The sequence below is a fragment of the Pezoporus wallicus genome, unplaced genomic scaffold, assembly GCF_028554395.1.
Source record: "Pezoporus wallicus isolate ANWC-B61680 ecotype Strahan unplaced genomic scaffold, APGP_CSIRO_Pwel_v1 contig_6872, whole genome shotgun sequence".
Lineage (NCBI taxonomy): Eukaryota > Metazoa > Chordata > Aves > Psittaciformes > Psittacidae > Pezoporus > Pezoporus wallicus.
This window is the reverse complement of record NW_026642757.1, coordinates 103,264-126,926: the sequence shown is the minus strand read 5'-3', so window position 1 is coordinate 126,926 and position 23,663 is coordinate 103,264. Positions and strand designations below refer to the sequence as shown.

The 23,663-nt window shown below is 42.3% G+C and overlaps 1 protein-coding gene across 3 annotated transcripts in view; it reads right to left on the bottom strand.

Annotated features, from left to right (window-relative positions):
• The window catches only part of ELF2 (E74 like ETS transcription factor 2), a 35,805-nt gene continuing 12,142 nt past the window's right edge, over window positions 1-23,663 (bottom strand). Inside the window, exons 1-7 of one of the 3 annotated variants that reach the window (XM_057432229.1) lie at window positions 16,103-16,237; window positions 8,936-9,049; window positions 7,738-7,875; window positions 5,649-5,729; window positions 2,887-3,079; window positions 2,144-2,497; window positions 1-1,728 (exon numbers count right to left, since the gene is read on the bottom strand). In XM_057432229.1, coding sequence (XP_057288212.1) covers window positions 1,101-1,728; window positions 2,144-2,497; window positions 2,887-3,079; window positions 5,649-5,729; window positions 7,738-7,875; window positions 8,936-9,049; window positions 16,103-16,160 — 1,566 coding nt within the window. In that variant the 5' untranslated portion in view covers window positions 16,161-16,237 and the 3' untranslated portion in view covers window positions 1-1,100. Of the gene's footprint in view, window positions 1,729-2,143; window positions 2,498-2,886; window positions 3,080-5,648; window positions 5,730-7,737; window positions 7,876-8,935; window positions 9,050-9,862; window positions 9,926-16,102; window positions 16,238-23,663 lie in introns of those variants that run through there. The other 2 variants (XM_057432228.1, XM_057432227.1) reach the window with 2 other exon arrangements.

Below are 23,663 nucleotides of genomic sequence, written 5' to 3'. Positions count from 1 at the left end.
TTAAATTTCATTTCTATATTTCAGTAAAACCTACTTGAATACACTTTGAAACAAGAGTACAACAAAATAGAATATACTTCAAATGTTGAATATACAAACTATTATAGTTCATTCTGAACACTGGTACTTCCCTCTTTAACTTCAACTAAAAAAATTTACAGGTTTAGAACTACCTGACAAAAGCTCATGCTGGGCGTGACCTTTCAAGTGACAGGGTAGAGCTGAAACTGAAATGTATGCACGGATGTCAAGGCTAAGTGAGAGACACAGGTATGTTCCAGCAGAAGGCGGAAAGCCTGCTGCCATTTTGTCCACAATTAAGAAATTTAGACAGACTTTTAACTACCATACAAAATATGTTACATGTAATTCTATAACAATACTGTGCTAGGTACAAGATTTTTAAAAAATTTGTTTTAATAAAAAAGCTTTACACAAACAAGCCATTAGCTTATTTCAAGAAAGATAACTGAAAATCAGTCTAAGGCTTTCATTTTGAATCTGCTTAAGCTGTATGATACAAAAAAAAAAATCCCTCTAGGTCTCTGTCTTCATTTAGAAGCTCTTTAATCTTCTCCTTTATTTCACATTCTACAATACCTAGGAGCAGAGTTTTTCACATAGCACCAGTTGAGTACTGCGGGCACACAGTAGTAATTGCTGGTATGCATAGAACATGCATCAAATTTTGTAACAATGAGACTTTCCTCTCCCCCTGAAAACTAAAAGCCAAGGCAAACCTCTCACACAGCTCTCTTTTTAGTGTTCCAGGTCTTAGTGTAACTTGGTAACGGGTAACGTAGTGAACTGTTTGGTCCCTTTTCAGTTCCTCTCTCTTGCCTTCTCTGCAGGTTCAGCTGTTTCCCAACTGGAAGAGGAAGTTTTTGTCAGCATTATAAATGTGGTTCAATTCCCACTGAAACACGGGAAAATAAATTTTTTTTGCAGTAAGTCTTCAACATATGCATGTTTATTGACATTTCAAAACTCTCCTTTTCGACTTGGTGATTGCATCACTTCCCGCCCCCCCCCCCCCCCATTATGTCAGTATATTCAAAACCGTAACAGTCTACAAGTCCATGCTGGAAGCAGCCAATTCTTCATTTCTCACACGTTATGATTCCTTCTCTTTTCATTGTTACAGGAAGAGCAATAGCTGAGGGCGTGCTAACTACTACTACATGGGTTACAGTCTTGCTTCCCTCTGCCGGCTTCTCTTCTTTTACCAGCTGCAGTGTTTTCACTTCACGATCCTGTTTTAAAGCCGGTGTGTCTGATTTGACTTCTGGACTTTTTATAACTGCACTAATCACCCTGGGAGGAGTCTGGCCAGATGCCTGCTGAGCAGGCACCGATAGTCTCATTACTGGTGTCCCATGAGCTATAGACACTGGGGTTAGTGCTCTAACAGCCAACGGGGTTCCCACGATGTTAATACTTCCTGACCCAGAGAGGCCCGTTTTTGTTTGTAACTGACACTGCGTCAGTTGCGTGGCAGGGATCGTAATGATTTTGGCAGGCTGCATTGTGATTTTGTCTCCGTTCTCAGCAGAGGTTGGCATCACAGTAGGGATTGTCTGGATTACTACCTTTGGAGTTGTTGCTGCTGTTGGACTTGTGTTGGTTATTAACGGTGACCCTGCATTTACCGGCTGCACTGCCACGGTGGAGATTTTCTGTCCCAGAGAGGTCATTACAACAGGCACTTGCATTGCCACACGTACAGTCCTGCAAAATAAAGATAGATGGGTGTTTCTACACCAAAACACAGGGCACTTTTAGAGATGACAACAGGGATAGACAAATCTAGTACTTACAGATTTTTAATGGTAAAAGCAAACAAACAAGAAACACCCAAACCTTTTGCACATCTAACAACAGGACTTTGGAAATTCAGCAGCATTCATCTCTCCTTCCCTCTGAATATATAATATTAAAACGTGTAAGGGCAAGCATATTAAGAGATGGCTCTGATCACATAAACCAGACTTTCATAGTATTCTGTCAAGTTACACTGCTGCTTACACATCAGAAATGATTTCCAACATTTAAAACATAAACCAAAAAAACTAAAAGACAGCTTTCTAGCCAAAAAATTGCTTGTCATTACCAAATGACAAGCCCAAGCCACATTAATACAAACCTTGGAGTTGTCGTTGCTGGGACAGTAGTAGTGGTAGTTGAGGGACGAGATGATGATGTATCGCGCGTTGGTGAGGCAATATTCACAACTCTGGTGACTGCTTTTTCTGTTCTGGTACAGCTTAATGGAGAGGGATTTTTTCCTCCACGTGCAGAGGTTGCTGCTTTTAGAAGGTTTTCTGCAGATAAAGACACTCTTTCCAATGACTTTTCATCTGTAGGCATTGTTAAATCTTCACTGCAGGACTCACTTTTGTCATCATCTATGACAACTATATTTTTTGGCATCTCCTTAAACTGATACACAAGCCTCTGACCCTCAACTTTCGCAAGGATTCCTCTTTGATAGTAGTATCTGGAAGAAAAGTGTAATTAAGTAGTAACCAACATAGTGACAGATTTTGAAGAAAACACCGTTCTGTGCTCAGAGGAAAATCTGAAGTAGCCACAGTAAAATCTACAAAGTGAGAAAATACAGAAAGAAACTGGCAGAGCATCTGAAGCATCTAGCTGAAAAAAAAAAAATCTGACCTTTTAAATATATACTTCAGGAGCTAAACTGAACATTAACTGATAACATAAAAAGCAACAGGAACTGCAAGACACTGAGGCTTTTTAAACAGCCAAGTCAGCAAGAGGCCAAAGCATTTAAAATTTTGAAACTATCTGCCTACATTTCTATAGGCAAAATTAAGAATCAGATTTAAAATTACAGTAGAAAACATAAAGCTTAAGAGTTTTTACCTCAGAGCTCTTCCCATAGTCTCATAGTTCATGTCAGGTTTGTTTTTGTGTTTTCCCCATAGCTTGGAAACAGCTTTTGAGTCCACAAGTTTAAAGATTCCCTTCTCTCGCTGAGTCCATTTAATGTATCGAGGACAAGTATTTTTGTCCTGGAGAAGGTCCAGAAGAAACTCCCATAAGTACGTTGTATTTCCTATAACCAGAAAACATTTAAATATTAGAAACCCACTTTTAAAGATAACAGAAAGTCCTCCATACGTAGGTAACTCTGAATGACCTGAATTACAAGCAAATGTTACAGAGAGGATCCTATATAATGCAACCTGCACACACTCCTTCATTCTGTTTCATAAAGCTTCCATAAATATTTACATTCTGAAAGGAGCCAATCCAAGTGATCTGCTACACAGTGCAGGAGCCTGTTTAATCCTGCACCCCTTCTCAGTTCTTGAAAAGAAGTGTGGGAGTGTTCCAAGTCACTGCAACCTTCATCTGTAAGAAGAGTTCAGGATGTTACATCCTCCTGTCCTTCAGTATCAGAAAATGCACTGACATTTCCATTTCCTCGTAAAGCAAAAAGAAGAAGAAAATCATAGCATCAGAGTTGTGTGGCAAACACAAAATTGTGTGGCAGCCACAACTTCCCTGGGCAACCTTTGTCCCTCCAGTGCCTCACCACGTTCACAGTGAAAGGCTTCCTTTTATCTTACCTAAATCTACCTTGTTTCAGCTTAAAGCCATTCCCCTTTGTCCTGTCACTACATGCCCTTGTAAAAAGCCCCTCTACAGATTTCTTGTAGGCCCCTTTAGGCACTCAAACCTGCTCTAAGGTCCCCCCGAAGCCTTCTCTTCTCCAGCCTAAACAAGCCCAACTCTCTCAACCTGCCTTCGTAGGACAGGTTATTACTACCTATCTTAACACAGAGTAGGTTTTGCACAATGAAAGGCATTTTCTGTGGCCAGCCAGTTATTACAGCTGCCAGCTACTTGAGAATGTTAGCTGCCATCTCAAAATAGAAGGATTAATTGCCAGAAACTACAGGAATGGTACATAGTGCTGTGTGTATCAACAAACTGTCGCACTGGTACCAGCATCCACGTGGAGAAGCTCAAAGACAGTTTTGCTCCTCCCAGCCACATACAATTTCTACAAGAGTATTTGTGCAAAAAAAATAGTATGTAAAGAGAAACCATGCCTGAGCTGCCAATCCACTATGTGAGGACAAAAAAATAGTACTATCTGGCTTTAATTAAAAACACTAAGAAGTCTCCAGTTCCTCCTGTATAATAAACTGAAGGCACAATTAAATCAGATTTACATCTGCCTCACTTTGCACCAAAAAAGATATCAAGTCTGCCAACATTAAGAAAAAGCATGTATTTTATGCCATTTGTAGTGTAAAATATGGAAAGAAATACCCTGTGAAAACTATAGACAGAAGTAGATCACTATGAGGAACCACAGAAATAAAAAAACAATACAAAGCAGGACCATCTCCCACTTAATAAGACAAACAGCTATAGAATGAAATCACCAGTACAGACAAAAACTAGAAGGTACAGAAAGATGGGCCTCCTTTCTCCAAGTTATTTGTGCAGTAAACTAAGAACCGGGACACAGTACTATTCACATAATGAAAATCCATAATAGTAAAATCAAAATTAAAAAAGCTAAGAAAGCTTTTAGAATACTAAAAAAAAACACAAAATAAAAACACAAAACAAAAAATACCCACCCAAGATGTATTTTTCAGTAAAGCAGATGCAGTATCTGTGATCTCCCTTGAGGCAGACTGCTACACCCAAATCCAAAGACAGCAATGGTGGCCACTGTAGGGAACTTTAATTACTGTTGTGCTGGTTTTCATAAGCTAACATCTGCACAATGTCAGTCTCTTTCTTCCTTGCCCTACTAACAAATGTTGACAGCTCAGGAGCTGTATCTCAGATAAGCAATTACGTAAACAGAGACCTTGCTTTCAAACAAATCCCAAAATAATAGTGGAGCTGACTACTGCACATTCAGCTAGAATGCTACCACTGAAAGTCACTGAACTTTCCTTCTTCTAGCTATAGCAACATCTCCAAATGACTTTCAGTGAGGCAAATGGGAAAGAGATCCACATTTTTCACCTATAACCAGGGGAAGAGTGACACACTGTATGTCAACTCAAAGGTGACCTGTGAGCAAATGCTCTAGTCTGTCTCCCTGCTAGGTGAATAGCAGGGGCTTGAAGTTCAAGAAAGTATCCAGTTTTTGTCAGTAGAAATATTAGCCAAGTATGACTCTCCTGCACAAATTCCTCACTCAACCAGTGAAGCAGCGTATCACTGTTTTTCTCTTTAAGCCAAACTAAATTTATTAGTCAAGCCACATATTCCCACTGAAGTTTGTGAACTAAGAAAACTTACTTTCAACCATCACCATTACAAACGCCCATAAACTGCATCTACTTGAGAACAAGCCTTTCAGCAGTAGCTTAACAAATTACGTGTCTAGCAGTGAGTTAACACAAAAGACAGCACAAGTCAATAAACACAAAGCAAAGCAAATGAAAAATCAAAGCGTATTGCAGGGCACTTCTAGAGCAGCTCCACACATCCTTGTGCTAGATCTTGACAAATCTCAAGATATCAAATAAAATTAATGAAGTCAGTACAAACTCATCCAGCAAAATTTTAAAGATCTGTGTATTTCCTGGGACAGATATAATACATATACACTGCATGATTTTAAAGACTCAATAAATGGAAAAACATACCTTTGCCTTCTCGAGGTTTCTTCTTTATACCCAGATCTGGAGACCCATCAGGTATTTGTTGGGTCTTCGGTTTACGGCCAGCTGCACATAAACATGGGAGGGAAAAAGAGTATTAATCATCCACAGAATAAAAGTATTTTACAGTTTGCCTCTGCTGAAAGAAGTAGCTTGTGCATATTTTCCCCTGCCATTTCCTTGCTACAGGTATGGATAAACTTAAAATTCTTCAATTATTACGACTACTGCCCATCCAGTTTAACTCATCATTTCATTGCTTGTTTCAGAATCAGATTTAACTCAATTTCAGACAAGTTAATGGCAGGTGAGGTAAGCACCACATGCATGAAGTAAAACTTTGTAGTGTCCAGTTTTCTCTGAAATGTCTTATTTCTTCTTCTGCTATGTTTTTTGCATCCTAGCATGGGTGTTGACCAAAGCATCAGTCTTCCTAAGAAATTTTACTACTGAAACAGTAAACATTCATTTCCACCTTGCACCTGTCCATTAAAAGCTACAGACAAAAGCTTTCACTCAACATTGAGTGGTGCCGCACAGGACTCGCATATGGCAGGCAGGGCATTAAGACACCTCCAAGCAGCACCCACAGCCTCAGGGATGCAGGACAGCTCAAGGTGCTGCTGGCAGCCTACCTGTGCCACAACCTCAGCTGCCCACAAGTGGGGTGCCCTGCCCGGTCTCACTGTGGGCTGGCAGGGCTCCCACACACCTCCTCCTACCCTCTGCCTGCACCTCCAAGCAGGCTCCAGAGGGAAGGACTCTGTCAGAAGCAAGCTTAGAGCTGCCTACCTGCCCATGCCATAGAAATCCTCTCCCAGCAAGACCTGAGGCTTCCTCATCATTTCACACTTCCGCTGACCTTTTTACTCAAGGTAAACAGGCAGGGAAGAGGATCATACCCCACGGCAGCAGCAGGCTGTAAACATTCCATGCTTCTACCTTCACTTAAAGGCAAGCAGCAACAATTAAAGCGCCTACCTCAGGCACAACAGCATTAATTTTTCTGATGAACAATGCTCTTTATTAAACACTGAATTTCAACAGGCATTAATTATGCAGACCAAAGTTAATGGCTCTGTAACTAGGGCTGAATAACCTTAAACAATTAAGAGCAGGGATTTTAATAGGAAAAAAATATTTACAAAATAACCTTCATAAAATTTCCAAAGTTCCTAAGCACAGCCCTGTAACACAATGTACCCAGTAATGACTATTCAAACACGCAGTTGAATACAAAGAAATAGTTTAAATCCAGTGTATGACTACTGATTAAATCTACAGAAAACCTTTAATCATCATTTTCTTGCTTATGTAATTTACTGTAGAGTTACAGTTATGTGTGTTTTTATTAAATCTAAAATTCACAGATCTTGTATTTATATCACTTTATAACTACATTGCATTTTCCTCTAAATTACAAGTAAATATTCCATCTTAGCATGCCTGGAAGCTCTAATACAACAACATTCCTTCAGTTATATGAATTGTATTGATGCCTGTAAGAAAACTGCTAGACCAGAGAGAAACTTCCACCAGGTGCCAATCTCTCACTGGTAACTGTGAACTCCAACACTATTCTGAATAGTTTCTCCTTCAAGACATGCCAATCAGACAAAGAAGATAGCTCTCTCTCACAAGAAAGATCTTGTACTGATTCTGTAAACTAATTTATGGTTTTGTAGCTTACTATTTACCCTGCTGTTTCATTGGAAGAATCCTGAGTCTACCCATTCCCCAAATATTTCCATGTTTCAGACACCAATGCTTACCCACACAAGTTCTCTTTGAATTCTTCTCTACCCTTCCTCCACTTTGTAAACTGTGCTTAAAGAAGACAACAAGGAACTCATATTTTCCTTTATGGCTTGGCAAACCCCATTCTCTTGCCTTTCTTTTTTCTTGCTGGAGACCCATTTTCTAGGAACCCACATTTCAGCCTCTAGTCAGTCTGATAATATGAGCAGAGAAATCAGATCATCTAACCTATCTCCACCAGTGTCAATCACCCAGTCTGCAGCAGTGCACATGATAAATAAACTCTGAGATTGCTCCTGCAAAGAGCTATACATACCTTTTTTCTTTTTCATTGGTTCATGGATATCAGGAGAAGTTGGAACAGAAGATGCATCCATCGGTTCAGATTCCTCCGTTGATACCTCCACTACCGTTTCTGTGATCACATCAGGTCTCATGGCTGCATGGATAAATTCTGGGTTTGACACACAAAGAGAGACAAAAGTTTTCACTATGAGCAAAGGAAGGAAGGGTGGAGGGGAAGTACCTGATGAAGTTTCTATTATTTTAGTCTATCTTGAAAGTATGAAATTATTATGAAATTATTTTAATCAAAGAATATGCAGTAGTATAGCAAAATTCTGCTCCAACAACTTGTCACCTAGAAAATCAAACCAATTCCCTAAAATATGCACGCCTGCCAGTATTGTTAGGCATAGAACAAGTATGACACCAATATTTTTCGAAACTCAACTTCAAATGAAACAAATTAAAGCTTAACCTTTGATCCTTACTCTGATCTCCATTTCTTATTTTGTAGCTTTTGGGTTTCAGTTTAACCATTACTTCACCCAACATATACTAAGTAACTTCAAAAAGAACATCAAGTTGAAGAAATCATCAAATTAAGTTTTGGGTTTTTTAACTGGTAATACTTTGCAGCACAGTGTATTCAGATATTAATTCTAAAATAGGAACACAAATAAAAATATCTTTCCCTTAATGTAACTCTTTATTTTAGCAATTTAAAATGTCAAATTCACAGAACCACAGAACGGTAAGGTTAGAAGTGACCTCTGAAGGGCACCTGGTCCAGCCCCTGCTTAAGCAGGGCCACCTAGAAATGGTTGTGCAGGACAGTGTCCAGACGCCTTTTGAGTATCTCCAAGGATGAAGACTCCTCAACCTCTCTGGGCAGCCTGTGCCAGTGCTTGGTCACCTGAACAGTGAAAAAGTATTTCCCGATGTTCAGACGGAGAAGTTCATTTTAAATGTGTAACTACTCATAGATCTCTACCAAACAACCTTTTTCAGACAAACGATTTATCTGTAAGTATGCTTGTTACAGGTAGAGAAATCCTGTAGAAACTCAAATAAATCCATAATTTTGCAGTAAGAAAACCATATGAAAGAAAAATAAGGAAAAAAGTGTTTTAAGCAGCAATCCTCCACAGAAGCAGCTTTCCCAATTTGCTCATTTTACTAATTAGTGGAAGGAGAAAAGGCCCACAGAGCAGAAACTAAAGCTCACATACCAGGACTCCTGGAATCTCTCAGGCAGGTAGGAGACTCCATATGAAGCAAGGCCTCTGCAGCTTCAATTGTCTTATCCCTGCAGTGCACATTACTTCCATGAACCGATGCCTCCACTACAGAAGCATAAAATTTAAGACCAGATTAGTTAGAAAATTGCTTATTGCTGTACGACTGCAATATTCAGCCTTAAGCATGATAATCCCAAAACTGTCAGGTGTCTTCACACCTTTTGTATCTTCCTGTCAACAGAAATGTGTAGGGACAACACAAGACAAGCAGAACCAACACTGTCACTTCTCCCAAATAGATTTCTGGTTCACAACCATGCTCCTCCTTTCTATGAGGTGATCACGAGCTGACAAAAGCAGACTTCTAGGATTTGTCTTCTGCCTTTAAGCTAACCACAACAAACCAGACTGTAGTGAGTATGGTTACAAACTGACACAGCAGAGCAGGGAACTAGTACCATCTCCAACTATTACCCCATTAAAATCTAAAGGTCACCTCTCTTCGTATTTTCTGTTTGGATAAACATATATATATAAAAAATACAAGGTTATATAAACATTATATATACATAGATAAAAATACAAGATTGGTTTGCAAAACATATATCCAGTTTCATTTTCTGACATGTAAATTCTATGAGAGTTGGGTTTAGCAGGCTTAGTTACTAAAAAACAAAACACAAAGCATAAACAGTATGCAGGGGCTGAGGTTTTTTTAAGCAACAACTAAAGGAAGAAGGTGAAATGATCTCTTTTTTTCCAAGTTCAGAAAGTCTACAAACACTACGTAATTAAAGTAACTTGAAAAGATCACATTTTAAAGTTTGATACAGCACAGACTGCAGCAGCGACACTAGGAAACCCCCATTTATCAATTAAACCCAGGGTCCTGCTCACGGCCCAGCCTATGTTGCTCACCCTCGCAAAGGTTTTTACAGGCGGTGGTGGTGGCAGTGGCAGCACCTGTTGCCCATGACCCTCTGTCTCGCAGAGGTAACGCCAGCACTCTCCCTGTTGCTCTTTCCATGTATGGCCATCTGCTCAAAGCCCAACTGCTCCGGCAGCCCAGGAAATCTATCTTTAGCACAGGCAGGGTCACCTATCTCCAGCGTCAGAGAGCTAAAGAGGATTCTGCAATCATGTTCTACAAGAACTTCAGGGCACCTATCCTGTTACTGAGACAGTCTAAGGACCAACTTGATGTTTATTTAGATAAAGAAGGGAAAACACTACTAGTGTTGCTTCTGGCCTAAGAAACAAATTAATGCCAGCACACATGGGGGAAAGCCTTCCAGCATACTGCAGCTGACCTAAACACAAGGACTAAACATATAAACCAGAAGCTGCAAGTGAACGAAATCTGGAAGTATCACAAATGGAAAATTCTGGAGGACTGAAACATCTGGCTGACCCAGGCCGGATGCCCACCCACTAGCTGGCTGCGGGGATTCCCACTGCAGCCCTCTGCAGCAATGCTGTTTAGGGGGCTTTATCTTTTGGAACAGAAGGTGCCGATAAAGCTGACATTCCACCACCACTTGCTTCACCCCAGGCTGGGAACAACGAAAACCTATCTGAGCGTGTAGGAAACTCAGGCTAAAGGAAAGGGTCTCTATACACACTCTGTCCCTGGGATAACCAGTGGCAATCAACAGCAGTTTTGCACTCCGAGCCCTTTCCCCAGCTGCAGGTCCTAGGTGCTCCCCATGCCTGGGGAAGCTGCTGTTTCTTTCCCAAGCAGTCTGGAGGTGTCCCAAGCCAGAGGCTGAATGACTGCACTGAAACTGAGTGGCCCTGCAGGAAGCTCTCCACCTAAACATTCTTCTTTCTAAAGAAAAGCTTCAGCTGCACAGAAATTGATGACTTAAAAGTTTCCCTGCATCTACCAGATAAAACCTTCCCTGATCATCAGAATACAGGAACAATATTCAGATAGTCATTATAAAGCACAGAATCATAGAATGGTTTGGGTTGCGAGGGACCTTAAGGATCACCTAGTTCCAACCACCCCCCGCCACGGGCAGGGACACCTTCCACTAGGACCAGGTGGTTCAAAACTCCATCCAGCCTGGCCTTCAACACTTGCAGAGATAGGGACATTGCCAGGAATGGGGAATGTATCAACTGTACACCAATACTGAAATTAGAAACCGGAAAGTCCAAATCAACATTTAATGTATTATTATTCTAGAAAAAAAGATTTAAAGTAGGTCAGCAAAGCCTTCTCACCAACTCCTCTGCCTCCCCTGCAGCAAAGAGCTGTACCATTCTCACTTCTGTTTCTGCTAGTTAACAGTTTTGGGGACCAACTAGCTCGCTAGGTTCTGTGCAGGTATCAGGTTCAGTCTATAAAGCAATTCTATAATGAAACTCAAACAGCAGTTGCCAAATTTCAGTTGCAGGAAAGTACTGAATTCAAATATTGAAGTTGTCATCCCCTAAATGCTTAAAAGCATACAAAATTTTTGTGTGTATCCAAAGTATTTCCTTTAGGGAACAGTTTAGATGCTGCACCACATGCAAGAGGTACTGAACAGAGGGCAGGAACAAGGCAAAAACGATAGCCAAGAGCCATGCCTGTACTTTTACAGCACTCTGGCATTCTGCTGAGGGGCTGGAGTGCAGGGAAAGGAGATGAACCCCCCTAACCCCAGCATTAGAGACTAAGGCTGCAAAACCCTATCAGCAAAGCAGAGGGGCAAAGGAGCCACCCAACCTCTGCCCTAAGTAACCCCTCCATTTCCAATAAAACTGGCACCATCTACTCCTCAAAAGCTTCTGGCATTTGGAAATACACACTTCACAAACTTTTTTCCAACATGACTTACCTAGAACTCCACTAAAATTGTCATATAAAAAACATAAGGCAAAAAATAGTAACACTTCTGGCTCTGACTGTAACAAAACATATGCTGTCTGTCTATCATGACAATTAACAAACTAACTTAACATTGCCAAAACCACATCTATTAAAATACTTACTAAAATGAGCACTATTACCAAGTTTGACGTCTTATCAGCTAGCTACATTCTCCACAGTTTTAGCCTCAGAAGTGTTCTTCTACCCAGTGTGCATTAGTTTTCAGTTGTGCTTGGGCAATGTTACTGCACCAATACATCTGGAAAAATGTAAATCTGCATCTCAGCACAAATTTGTACTTGAAATGTCTTTTTGCCAGGCTAAATAATCCTAATGGAAGACGTCCTCTGTTAGACTATAAAAGTGTCATAGTGCTCAGGCAGGAGAGATGATACTGATGAAAAATACAGCTAGACAAGATACCCCAAAAGATGACACGGGGGGAACAGGCTCCCTCGGAGAGGTAGCTATATCCAGTGTCACCAACTAAATGCCACTTGTATCACATTTGGTATCACTTCTCACAACAAAGAGGAGGGGGAAAGCAAACCAAAGACTAGGATTCTGCAGTGAAAAAAAACCCGCCAACTTCAGTCGGAAGCCCTCACAACAGAAAATCACTGGCAGTTATTTACTAAGCAGAACCTTCCAGGCTCGTACAGCTTGTGCCATGCAAACATACCTCATCACAGCAACCTTAATCTTCTCTGAGTACCTTCAAGCTTGTGATGCACAAGAGCAGTATGGCAGCAGGCAGAAAAATCTCTAACCAAAGAATGATGTGTATCATCCATTTCTTTAAAAATGCCAGATTCATAAATTTTCCATTATATTTATACTGTTAACTACGGTACCACTGTGTACATATACAAGACTCCCAAAGCTACAATAGCCTGCATTGCTTGAGTATCCAACTTCATATGTAACTCTGTCACCTTATATACTCATTTCAAGAGGGATATCGCTTGCCCAAATGAAGTAAAATACATGGGTGGAAGTACATTTTCCAAACTTCAGTAAATGAATAACATGAGAACTGACGTTTACCGAACCAGAATGCATTACAGCTACCACTACAAATTTCTCTTTCGTTCTTTTAAATCAAATCTCATCCTACTGCTTTTATGAAGAAATCCGACTCCTTGGCACTTTATTTTAAAATAATTCCTTAAAAAAGTTTCTGGCCTGTTTTCAAGAGGGGAAAAAAAAATCCTCTTAGAAGAGAAAGTTATTTTGATTTTTAAAACAGTTAACTAGGCTATTTGATGTCTATCTTCACTGTTGACCTAATGTCTCCTAGCTCCACTCTCTAAACCACTAGTTTGTACAGTAGATAATTCAAGGCTCTCAACAGCTGTTACAAAATACCAAACTTGGTAATTAAGTCTGACAGGGCTGTACTTTAAGCTTTACAGAAGAGAATACTGGCAACATACCCATTTTGTAACAAAGCCCCAAGTTTTAACATAAAACAAGAGCAACAAAGTGAATTAAAGCAAGTGATGGGAGGGAAAAAAATGGGACTGAAATTTTCAAAATTGTACTTTCTGAAACTGTGATACAGCTCTTTATCTGAAGAGTTATCAATGTCTGCAGTTACAAGGTCAACACTTAACTGCAGCACCTGATTAACAATAGCTTATCCTTTAATACTATCTGGCAACTAGAGGAACACTTTAATGAAGAATTCAGAATTCCAAGCATGGAACTCAGTCAAGAGTGACTACACACACACTCTAACAGACCTCATTAAAGTTTATTGGTGTTCACATGCTTGTTTTATCTCAGCATTTAAAAGACCACAGTAAATAGCAGTGTAAGGTAGTAACGGCGCCGAAGCCACATTTTAATTAAAAACAGTTGAATTGCCTGTACAGGTAACACCCAGAAATCTTTCTGTATGCAATACTTGACTGGAAAAGAAAGCGTTTTCAGTTTACTGCTTGTTTTATGGCAGGCATTTGTTCAGAAACTGAAGAACAACTCCTTGGGTTTTCCGGCATTTCCCTAAAGCTGACTCTGTTCCTTCAGAAGACTTCCAGCTGTTCACAATTTAAGGATGATAAGGATGATGTGATCCACTGCACACTGGCAAGCAATAATGAAGACGAGGGCAAGCATCTCAGAACACTTGTTTCACTGTGAACAGTGTGTTAGCACGGTGACAGAAATATTAGCTACAAAGCCAAAACACATCTTTGCAAAGTCATCTCAGAGCTGCTCTTACAACCAGGAATTAAGATAACCTTAAGCAGTAATAATTTTGGTCCAGCTTTCTTCCCACAGTTAACAAATGCTCTGAAGTTTTGTCAACACCAAGGCCAGCAGCCACAGAAAAATGCAAGGCATAATTACTATAATCCCTTAGGGTATAGGATTATTCCTCTCTTAAATCCACGTGATACCATCTACATACATAAATAAGTAAACAGACACGGTATCCTAACAGTATGACGATGGGAATACTAGATGTGCGCAGGTATCTGTGTCCCCCACTGCAATGCAAATACGAAGAAAAAAAGAGAATTAAGTTGGCTGGGCTAAGGACAGCAGAAAGAGCAATACAAAGGTCACTGGTTATTTACCTAAGGGTTGGCTTATAAGCAATCTAGTTACTGTGACTTAAGAAGCCGCTGACACAATAATCAACTACTTTAAACATTCTTTATTAATCAACACTCAAAAGTAAAAGACAAATAAGTGGAATTTCCTGAAGTAGCAAGCCCTGTAGAGGCTGTTCTGCTGGCAAAGAGAAGCTATTTCCTCCACCACACACAAGAGAAGGCCCAAACACTTGCAGCGTGGCTCTGCTGTTTCTGCTCTGCACCAGAACTGCTTTGTCATGGGGGTCTTTTGGGCATTTCTGGGGTTTTTTCTTCCCCTCCAACAAGCCCTGATTTTCCGTACTAAATAAAATAAGCCATTCTGAAGATCAGGCAACTCGCCCCCCTTTTTTAAAAGGGTACCATAACACACAGTTAAATGGCAGAGCCTGACCTTTAGCACATGTTTATGCTCGTACTGCCATGTCAATGGCAAGCCAGTATGAAGGTATACTGCTGACCAGCTTGTGCCTAGGCTCTAACTGCACAACACATTACATATACTACTATTCTCTGTACTGCAGTGCACAACTTCCAAGGACTAATTTAAAAAGTGGAGCTCCATGATGTAAAGACAATAAAATCAGAGCTGGTCCAACTTCCAAGGAGAACTGGAGGTCTGACATCGTATTTGTGTTTGTGAGCAGTGTAACCTCACTCATGTTTTCTCCAGGGCTGCACCACACTTAATGACAAAACCCAGCACCACCTTAGTACGCTACCATCAGAAGTGGCGGACGCAACAAAACCCAACTGCCTGGTTCTCAAAGTGTGTGTGTCCAACAGGGTAACAGAGCTCAGGTAAGTACCCCTTGCCACGACTGTCCAGTGGGCAGGGATATTCCCTATCTGACTGTGCGTCCCAGAGCAGCCAGGAGGTGTGGGCACCTGCTGGGACCGGTGGCAGCGAGCCGTACTCCCGCGGCCTCGCACCTCCTCCCGCCGCGGGGCTGCCTGAAGGCCCTGCTCCGGCAGGGTCTCCTCACCGTGGGGGCACCTGCCCGACCCCCCTTGCGGTGTCGGGGCGGGCTGGCGCGCCCGCCGCCCTTAGCCCCGTCGGCGAGGGGAGCTGAAGAGGGGTAGGTAAATGAGGGGCGGCCACGTACTCCCCGGCGGCGGCGCCCCCGTGTTCCCTGTGTGTGTGTGTGTGTGTGTGTGTGTGTGTGTGTGTGTGCCCCGCTTCCGCACCGCACACGTGGGCCGCGCCTCCTCCCGCCCCGCCGCCACCGCAAAGTTTAAAAGGACACAGGTGGAGGGGGGGTGGCGAGCACACACACGGGTGAGCAGCGCACGGCCCGCAGCTCTGCGGTGCTCGGCCTGCCTGCTCAGACGGCGTGGCGGAGGCGCTCGGAGCGGAGGGCCGGGCCGGGCCGGGGGAGGCGGGAGGACAACAATCTCGCACACTTCCTGGTTCTCGTCCCGGCCGCGCAAACCCCGCAAAACTCCCCCGCCCGCCCCGCCACAACTTCCGCCGCGGTGGCGGGGGTACCGGCGCCGCCGCGCCGCGGGCAGGTGCCGCGGGCCGCCACTGCCGGCGGCCGCACGCCGGGCCGGCCGCTACCAAGGTGATCACTTCCTGACTGCCCTCCATTGCTTCGCCGCCCGCCGCCGGAGCGCGGCGTGCTCCGCTGCTTCCTCGCTTCTGCTCCCCCGCTTCCACCGCGCTCCCGCCAGCGCAGGCACAGTGCAGCTTACCGGCCCGGATAAGGAGGTCGAGCTGGTTCGTGGGCCCCTCATGCAGGGACGTCGCCATGTTTACGCTGCCGGAGCGGCTTCACATTGACCGGCGTGCGGGCGCGCGCTGGGCACGCGCGAGGGGTACCGGCGGCAGGAGCGGCGGGGCGCGCTCCCGCGGGACGGCGCGGCGGGAGGAGCGGGCGGCGCGGGTACCGCCACGGCGCGGCGGCGGCGGCAGCGCTTCCTGCGGGGCCGCGCGGCGCACGCGATCCTTCCGCCGCCGGCTCAGACAGGAAGTGCCGCGCCGGCACTCGCCGCCGCCGCAGCGCGGGGCCGCCCGCGGGCGGGGGAAACACCGCCGGGGCCCAGCCGGCCGCCCGCGCCCCGCGGCGCAGGTGGTTCGGGGAGCGGCGGGCGCGGGCAGCGCCTCGCCTCCCCGCCCCGCAACACAGGCTTCTCGCAGCAGAGGTGGCGCGGACACTGGCAAGGACTGGCACAGATGAGAGCGCAGTCCCGGCCCGCAGCCGGTCGCTCCGTCTGCTCGCTGTCCCCAGCCACTTGCACCCACGACACTCCTTGACGGCTGCACCTGCGACAGCCCGTTCATAACCAAAACTTTTTGGGGGAGCGTTTCTCTCGGGACACATCTGATGGCCCTCATCGAGGCAACCCCTAACACCAGGAAATCTCGGCAAACTCCTAAACTACTTACTCTAATAATGTTTCGCCAGAAAACCTCAGTCTTTCCAGACTGCAGTCCACCTTCTCTCCCTGACAGGAGTAGGGCTGACTCCAAAAAACCTCAGATGCTTTTTCTAGCTCGATCTTTCTTCAGATCTGGCCGCTTCTGAGCAGACTGCGGGGGGGGGGGGGGTGGTGAGAATACATTTCTTTCTTAATTAGAAAAAAGCCACCCCCACCACTTTTTAGGATTGTGCCCTATCCCATATGAAGAACAACATGCCTCAGTAACACCACAGACTTTCCTGCCAGGCTCCTGGCACACAGCAACAGCCACAAGATGTTCTCCGAGTTCCTGGCTGAGTCCCTGTGCTGCCTAACTCTGAGGGTAAAACTTGAGACCGGCATGCAAAGAGCAGCTACGCCAAGGAAAGCAACTTATGTCCTACAGGGAGCTACACAAGGAGATCCCGCATAGAAACTCCCTTATTAATGCCACACAAGCTTGAGGAGGCCTTTAAGGCATTGAAAGGGTCAAGCAACCACTTACTGCACAGAGACTTCCCTGTACATCACAGCTTCAGCGCTCCATTAAAAACAGGACAAGGGCACCAGATGCATCCCAGCTGACAATAAAGAATCTATCTTTTCCTCTCAAGTGTTAGTACTCCTGGGATCTAGACCACAAGCAAGGATTTAGCAGCATTTTCCCCTGGCACCGGAATCACAAAATAATATCCAATGTAAGTCACCTGGTAAATCCAGTACCTCAAACTTCTGACAGCACATACTCCTACTACAACTCTCAAGGCCTTTTAGGGATAACTTAATGAACATATTTACATACACAAATGAAAATACATGCATTTTATACATCTCACTTATCTACTCCTGGCTGTAAGGAATAAAATGTATTCATCACCTTGTCATATAACAAACAAGACCTACAAAAGCAAGCTCATTCATTCTCACATTCAAGCCACAATACCTAAGGGTAGGTCCATGCTCAAGCTTTGCTAGCTGAGCTTTAACTAGGCAGGAGCATGGACAAAAAAGGCAACTCGCCAGCCTGCTGTGACGGCAAAAAGCTCCTATGCAGATACAGCTTTGCCAACTGCAGAGTGCTCCTGTCAGCTTATGTTATTCAGAGAGGTGGAACAGCAGTGTTAACAATTCCTTCCATTAGCGTATTTCCACTAGGGGACTCTGCTGTATTCTCCAGCAGAAAATGTTTCTAGCAGAGGCGAGCCCAAGGACAAGTGAAGGCATTTAAAGTAGGCACATGCTTAAATGCGCAATGAAACGTCATTAAAACGTTCTCAAATTGAAATGGAAGCCTCATGCACTGTTGTTTAGCAACACCACGGATTCAGCTTACATACTGAGTGCTGAAATAACTGTATACTCCAGTCACTTAGTCTGACATACTATTGTTAAAAACCATAATTTACCCACACTTCTCTTCAAGCTGTTACCTCCACAGCGCTAAAATACGGTTAAAAATTTGCTTGTCAGTTTAGATCCAAATCAAAACTGAGACACTAAATACCTCTGAAGATCCAGACCTGTGTCAACAGGACCTCACACATGTTAGAAAAGATGCCTTTGTAGTTTGTTGCCTTACTGTTCACTATACAGTTCAGTGAGGATTGTTCACTAATTGCAACTTCCAGCCACAAACTGAAGTGTTTGACTCACAGCCAGGTTGTTCCCTCTCTCTGTTATGGGCAGAAGGAAGTTTTGCCTAAGATACGCGCACTCCTTGAGTAAGTGCATTCAAGTAATCTGCGTGTATAATTTTTCACAAACACCATGTGTCCGAAATGAATTTCTTTTAAAACAGAGTATAAACATCAAGCTCTTGGTTTAATACCAGTGTTCTAAGCAGCATTTATTTACTACTCAATCACAAACTTAGCACAGTGTGTGCCAATTCACATGAAATGGACTCGAGCAGCTGTCCACATTATTCTGATCGTTTGCTCTCCCTGATGGTACACAGGCTGCCCAGGGGATTCTAGGCGACTGAAAATACTCCAAGCCCATGCACTGTCAAGATTATATTGTAAGCAACTACAATAAATCTACGAAGTGATCATTTTGACTTGTGTCCAACTTATTTGTGTAAGCATAGTATTAAAGCATAACACCATCTTTAAGGAGGAATGTGATTTTCCTTGAAAATCCTGCAGTTGCATCTGTTTAAATTTTATGACTTCCAGTATTTTATGCTGAACACTAACTGATTTGCCATGCTAATAAAATCCTACTGTTTCAGGGAGGAAAGCACCACAGTCAATAAGGAAAAAAAAAAAACATGCATGTAACTTTTTAATCTATTCTAAGGCCTCCTTTCATAGAATCATAGAATGGTTTGGGTTGGAAGGGACCTTTAAAGCTCATCTAGTCCCAAACCCCCTGCCACAGGCAGGGACACCTTCCACTAGACTAGGCTGTTCAAAGCCCTGTCCAGTCTGCCTTTCTAGGCAGAAGGCCAACAAAGAGGGCTACAAACTCTACTCGAAGAGTGGTGGGTGGCCCAATGAGGCAAGAAATATTTACTGTCATGTAAGAGGACCATATGAAATTATAGAGTAACTTGTTTTTCTGGCAGGAAAAAAACAGAATACATACAAAGAAATCCCCAATCAGCATCACTCTTTGTCAGACAAATATATTTATCAGCTACTTTTTTTTTTCTTTCTGTTAAGAGTATACAATATATAAGCTTTACTCTAATTTTTTAAACCACAAGCTCAGCTGTCAAGATAGCCAGGCAGATGTACATGCTTCCTCACATAATATATCTACCAACTGCCACAAAAAATAAAAGGAAAGTCAACATGTTCTAATATGCAGGAAAACTGCCATTCAAAACTATACTTATGTCATACAAGAGTGCAGTAAATGTAAACCTTAAGTAATTTCAAGACAACAAAGAGTATTCGCATTTCTAGCTGACAGCACCTCCATCCCTGTGTACTTCAGAGTATCCAGACACAGGATGAAACACGTATCAACTCCTGCTTTCTTGTCAAGGGATACAGACAACTTCGTTCACATTAAAGGAAATAAGATTCACTTCTCTGCAATATAAACCAGTTAAACTTCATTCTGGTTATTCTAAAAAAGTGAAAGACAACTCAAGAGAAGGAGCTGGATGTGATTAATTGCAAGTAAGACAGCAGATGTACAAATTCAAAATATGAAAAACCAGAAGGTTTCAGCAGACCTGCAGAATTGGATGGGTGTGTGATCATCAACTATCTTAAGCATTCCTTGAACAGTCTCAAAGCTAATACTGCATTCAGCGGCTACAGAGGAACTGCCAGTCTCCTCTCCCACGGTCTCCTGCGCAAAGCTGCCTTCCCCACAGTTCTGACAACTATGTTGAAAACATTCTCCAGTAACAGACTGTAGTTTCACTTGGAAAACTATTTCACAAGCTTCGTAACTTGAAATGGTAAAAGTACAACCTGCCAATGGCACTTTTTCCCTTCACTGACAGCAAATGTTGAACCAGAAAGAAAAAATCCTGTGTATTTAATTTGCAGTGTACGCAAGTAATTGCAAATGGTAACAGAGGGAAAATAGTGAAATGCCAACCAAGCTAAAACGCTTCTCGTAACTTCAGGAGTCCAGGCATGTTCTGACGCAAGTGCTGAAACAACCTACAAATTCTGAATAGTTACAGAAAGGTCAGCTTTACCCAGGATCCTGAAGAAATCACATCTAATTAGATTAGACAGAACTAGTTGCTGTCCTCAACAGCGGGCTGTCAAACTACTCATAGTTATGACAGCATTGCAAGGGTAACGACACAGAGAAACATTTTTAACAGTTAGATTCCAGAAACGTGCAGAAAGATATAGCAATCTCCATCAGCTCATCAGCTCAATCATTACCATACACTGTGAATTCCACAATAAAAAAAACTGCAAAAGTAATTGCAAAATAACCACAGTGTCCCCCGAAGAACCAGGCAAAGACTGAGGAAAAGAGGTCAGTGACCGTAACCATGCCCATCTGCTTGACTACACCATATGAAATGTCATCATACCAAAGCCAAGAGTCTGTCACAACCTGCACCTTTAAGTGGTCTCAGGATCCTGGTATCACTCCTATAGCAATTAGTGATCCCTCATAGAAAAGCAAATGTATTCTCAGGGTTTGATACCACCTTTGACAAACAGAAAAGGAGTTACTCCAAACAGTAAGTGTCTACATTCCAGCATTATTACTTGTGCATACAGGGTAAGAAAAACTTGGCTGTCTCAAAAAAAAACAAACCAAAAACAACCTGAAATCATATATGCACTTAACTTCCTTATAACTTCAATTCTTCAATTTCAGGCCAGTCTAGCAGACAATTATGAACAAGGTATCTCCACAGCACACCACCTGAATGTACAAAATTGACAGTATTTGAGATTTGCGATAGGCTGGCATATGAGCTATGCCACTGTTGAGCAATTTCTCTATTCAAGACCTAGCATTTACAATTCCTGAAGACTTCTCTGGTAACAACAAATGTCTATTCTATAAGCCCACTGAATATTTATAAGGACTGAACGTCCTGCTCAAACACATATGCCTTTGCTATGTGATCCTAGAATTTGTTGTCAAGTACAATCTCCCTTTTATTATGCAGATCATCTTTAAAAATTACTTTAAAGTGTGTTACTCTATTTTTGATGAATAAAGACCATTAACTTACACACTCCTACCACAATAAGCATGCCACATTGCATTCTAATTTCAAGATACAAACCACAGATTTTTTCTGCCTACATTAGGAAAATGCTGTGGCTGAGCCTTCATAGGAGCATCCTACAATTTCCAACCCCCAGCTGCAACTGAAGTTGGGTGCTGAGAGTGCATCCATACATGTGAAGTTCAACCTGTAACACACTACAAAGCCATTCAATTAGCCTCGTATCAGCCTCAGAAAATACAAATTATACCTGAAATGTGTAGTTAAATTATGCTTTATTACAAAACACTTGGTCTTGCAGTGTTCTTTCAGTATGAATGAAGCACTGAATGCAGCAAGGCAGAAACCTGAAATCTACAAAGAACTGGACACCACAGCCAGGCTGCTGCTGTTACATTATAATATTATCATCCACAGAGCAGCTGCACAGCTCCTTTCATTGGTTTCTCAGAGAAAGAAACACCAGCAAGAATGACATAAAATTTAATTACAGTTGAATCCTGTTTCTGAATTGAGAATGTAACTGAGAACAGAGGTATACGCCGCCTTTGGTCTAACTGCTCCAAGTGCTATAAAATAGCACATACAGTGGGAGGGGGATCATTTCGTTTCACTGTCATCAACATTTAACTAGCAAAAATACAATCTATTTCTTGGCAAAGTGAGAACCAATGTGGCAGCAGCATGGTGTCAGAAATAACATTAGCTCACATTCAAAGAATAAATTCTTAATTCATGAATGTGTTGGAGACATCCAACTCTTGCAGCAGAGCAGTAGAGCGAGTATTGCATGCAGTTTTATCTCGCTTTTATGCTTTTATCTAGCTAATGGGCTTCATTTTAGCTCTTTGATGAAGGTAGTACCAACTTAAGCGGTTAGAATGTCCCAACTCATTTGCTTTCAGTATTCCAAAGCAAACTGCTCCCCACTTTCAAAATTCTCATCAAAGCTGTGTAAGAAAATTAAATTCAATCAATAGGATATGCCAGCACTACCAAAACATACACCAGATGTTTGTGTTGTCTCAGGTTTAGTAAGAGGCAGTTTAATCAAATAATGTCTGGACAGAATGGATGAAAATGTTGGTTTGTTTATCCCTTCAGTGCACATACCACAATCAAAGGTGAGATTCTACCCAGATCTAATACTGACTTCTTTGTATATGGTATTTAACAAATGATGGAAACTTATCTCAGATAAACACAAGAGTTCATAGCCTCAAATTCACATAAAAGAAGTCAGAAGGAAGCAGTTTAAATCATAATGAAAGACAACATATAGAGGCAGGAAGAACAACAGGTAGTAACTACAGACTTTTACATAGATATACAAAGCTGGCTCTCCACAGTGGTATCAGTGCAAGTAGTAACCTGGTATTCCCTCTGTAAAAGAAGATTTTGCCTTAGAGTATGTACTCTATTCATGCATTTGTTTAAATTAAGGGAGGAGTTAAGCCTAAACTCACTGTTTATTCAACCCCCTCCCTCCTTAGAGGATGGCCATCAATTTACAGGATAGTTTCAACTTAATTTCCCAGTGGGAAAAAAAATAATTTAAGATATATAGACAAACATACCATCGTTGCCTTTGTAGCTCAGTATTTTTCCACCAGATCGTAATCCTGGAGGGGCTTATTTTCAGATCCCCATTTTTTCATGCAGATCTTCTACCCCCCTGTGGCAATAACATTTTCAGAGTTAAAACAGACTTTCAACTCGCACCACAGGGAGGATTTCTGATGGAACATTGAATTGAATAATGTGGTGATAGTTCACACATCAAATGATAATTCAACTTCTCCAAAGCACTAATTTTGTTTCCTCTTTAAAGTGGTGAGAAAAAAAAAAATCCCAAACCCATACTTGCTGCTTTGATGATTACTAAAAAATAAGGGGAAAAACACTACTGATATGAGAAGTCAGATTAAGTGAATTGATTAAATCAGGGTCTATACTGGCAATATGATTTTGGTATACCTCTCACAGGGATCAAGCTTTACTGTACTTATAACATTTGTTCAATAGCTGCCTACTGTTCAATACAACCTGTAAACAACAAACACCACTGGTTTTTTTTAAATTCATCATTAGGTAACACAGAAGAAAAGTAATACTGATGCAGGCATAAAATCAGTACAAAGGGACTTCAGAAAGTACTAATCAATTTTAATGACAATGTTGTAG